Source organism: Seriola dumerili, unplaced genomic scaffold (assembly GCF_002260705.1).
Source record: "Seriola dumerili isolate Sdu_G_001 unplaced genomic scaffold, Sdu_1.0 BDQW01000807.1, whole genome shotgun sequence".
Lineage (NCBI taxonomy): Eukaryota > Metazoa > Chordata > Actinopteri > Carangiformes > Carangidae > Seriola > Seriola dumerili.
This window is the reverse complement of record NW_019175062.1, coordinates 1,854,627-1,857,764: the sequence shown is the minus strand read 5'-3', so window position 1 is coordinate 1,857,764 and position 3,138 is coordinate 1,854,627. Positions and strand designations below refer to the sequence as shown.

The following is a 3,138-nucleotide window of genomic DNA, read 5'->3' as shown; positions in this document are numbered from 1 at the left end:
TGAATTATATTTTATTAGCTTCAGGGTCAGTTAGCTCCTGTTGTGCCTGTGATAAGACCAGCAGGGCTGCAACTTAAAATTATTTTATTAAGTGATTAACTGATTATGGTTTGGCGGCTATAAAATCTCAGTGAAGTATAAAAAAAGTTCAGCGTGACGTGTTCAAATGTTCTTGTTTTGTCCAAAATAATCATTAATCAATAAGAGATATTTACTGTCAGAATGTTCCCTTTAAAAAAAAAAAAAAAAACAAAAAAAAAGAAAAAGTTTATTTCTTTTGGGCAGTTGTGCCTTTTATTGGACAGGCAACATGAGAGAGTGACAGGAAAGTAGGAGACGTGGACTAACATGCAGCAAATGGCCACATGGCCCGCCCGAGCGGCACGCGCTCCACCAGGTGAGCCACCCGGCTCCCCAGAATATTCGCATTTGAGACTGTTTGCCATTCTTGCTAAAACATTGCTCTACAATTCTTCCATTATCAAAATTATAGCACATTCATTTTCTCTCAGTTGATTGATTGATGGATCAACTAATTGCTGCAGGTCTAAAGATCATTTCAGCCAATCACAACAAGCAACATCACACACGACAAAAGCTACATGACAATGTAAGAACAGCAGATGATGACCTTATTGTTTAAGTCCTGCAGCAGCTCATACATTCAGTAACACTTTATTAAATGGTTGTACACAGATTATACTGGAAATGCTGGGAATCACAGTGAGCTTGTGTTCAAATATAACACTGTTCATCATGACTAATAACAAACCTCTTTCAACAACGTGAAAAAATAGAGCCCAGGTTATGGAATCAACAGAGTCGCAAGGCTTCTTCCTCTGGACTGTGTTTATGCTAACCCTGTTTATGTGCTCATGACACTCAGCCTGTGACATTACTCACTATATTGTGTGCCAATGGGAAATTTGGTGGGAAAGTCCACGGTCAAGTCCACAGGGTCACCAAAATAAGAAGGTTTGATTCCACAGAGCTGTGAATATGTATAGAAAGCTGAGAATTTGTCCTGATGATGGTGCAAGAGAAAAACTCAGTGTCCAAAGTAGAAAAGCTTGAACAGTTTCCTTTCACATACACAAGTGTTATCGTCATGGAAACATATTCTCAGATGGGAGGCCTTACTCACAGTGGAGGAACTTGCATGATGTCACCGGTAAAAGATTTCAGTTTCTCCTCAATGTCCAACCTGGTTATGTGCTCTGTAAGGAAAAAAATAAACATCACAAACACACTGTGAAATGTTGTACTGTATTGTATATGTTCCAGGTGAAACAGTGGCTTCAGTGAGTAGATTATAAACCGCTGAAGGTGAAATGATGTATTACTGAAGTCTTTCTCCAGAATCACACTGCCTGTAGCATCAAGAGTGTCTGTTGCTTTACCCAGCTCCCCCACAGCAACGTATTTCTGAAAAATGAACACACACACACACACACGTATCTATAACACATCTATCACAGATGATAAGTATCAGTTTAGTATCAGTCGGCCAATAAGTAACAAGAAATGTCAGTACAGGAATACAGAATATATCTTGGAGCTAGTTAAGAATGTTACAATGTGGATCACAATTCTTTAATACAGAATTTAAGGGAATTTTATCAAATATTTATGTAAAAAAATTATCAGATGATGCATTGTTATTAGATTTCTTAAAAATCTGATATTAAAATTGGACTTAAAAATCCAGTATGTGCAGCCATTACATCACTTCAGAATAGTTACATTCTGAGAGCTCCCTGTCCCTCCACTAAAAACCTCTATCACAGCTGCGTAAAAGCTTGAGACATTCCAAAAGGGACTTTTTGGAACAGTGCAGCAAATAAATGAATAAAATTATCTTTGGTGAAATGAGGTTTTCTTGATCTCTTACACACTATAAATAAGGTCTCAATTCTTGTCCTTTTAGACCTAAGTGCAGCGTTTGATACAACTGACCATAATATTTATATCAATCATCTTGAAAAGTTGGTCTTTCTGACTCTGTGTTAAACTGGTTCAAAACAAACATTATACGGAGGAAGTTTTTCGTCAGTCTTGGAGATCATGTGTCTGAGAAACACAACATCTGCTGTGGGGTTGCTGAAGGGAGCTGCCTTGGCCCATTATTATTCTCACTGTACATGCTGCCAATTGGTAACATCATCAGAGAGCACAATGTATGTTTCCATAGTTACGCTGATGACACACAACTGTACATCTCTGCTGAACCAAATGATGCTGCAGCGATAAACTCCATTACTATATGTCTTCTAGCAATAAATAAATGGATGAGCAACAACTTCTTAAAGTTAAATGAGGACAAAACTGAAATCCTACTAGTCGGCCCCAAAACAAAAAAACAATGCTGTTCAATAACCTGGGGAAACTGATTCCCTGGATTAAATCTGAGGTAACAAGTCTTGGCATTATCTTGGATTCAGATCTAAGCTTCAAGTCCCACATCAACAAGGTGACAAAAACATCATTTTCCATAGACACAGAAACAGCTAAAGTACGGCCATTTATAAACCAAAAAGATGCTGAAAGATTGATTCATGCCTTCATTTCAAGCTGACTTGATTACTGCAACACACTTTTTACTGGGCTGCTGAAGAAAACCACTGAGAGACTTCAGCTAATTCAAAACTCTGCAGCTTGGCTATTAACCAGAACCAAGAAGAGAGAGCACATCAGTCCAGTTTTAGAGGCTCCGCATGGCCTTCCTGTGACATTCAGGACTGATTTCAAGCTCCTCCTCCTCATATACAAAGGCCTTAATGGGCAAGGACCAAGCTACATTGCTAACTCCCTGATTAACTATGTACCTCCGAGAACACTGAGATCATCCACTGCTGCTTTATTTAAGGTTCCCAGCAACAGCCGTAGGAAAACTGGATGCAGCCTTCTGCTCCTACGTTAGTTACGGCTCAATAATGAGAATCTATCTGAGCTGAAGCAGCTATATAATGCGGAATGGTCCACAGAATTCATCGTAAACATTGTGCAGGTCTGATCAGAAGCTACTGGAGGAGCTGGTGTGAGGTCATTGCTGCCAAAAGAGGTTCAACCAGTTATTAAATTAAATGCAATGATTCCTTTACTTTTTCTACCAGCACTTTAAATGTTTTACGGTTGTGT

At 38.8% G+C, this 3,138-nt stretch overlaps 1 protein-coding gene across 1 annotated transcript in view; it reads right to left on the bottom strand.

Annotated features, from left to right (window-relative positions):
• The window catches only part of trub1 (TruB pseudouridine synthase family member 1), an 18,177-nt gene that overhangs the window by 4,871 nt on the left and 10,168 nt on the right, over positions 1-3,138 (bottom strand). Inside the window, exons 4-5 of the mRNA XM_022766051.1 lie at positions 1,344-1,425; positions 1,145-1,217 (exon numbers count right to left, since the gene is read on the bottom strand). Coding sequence (XP_022621772.1) covers positions 1,145-1,217; positions 1,344-1,425 — 155 coding nt within the window. The remainder of the gene's footprint in view (positions 1-1,144; positions 1,218-1,343; positions 1,426-3,138) is intronic.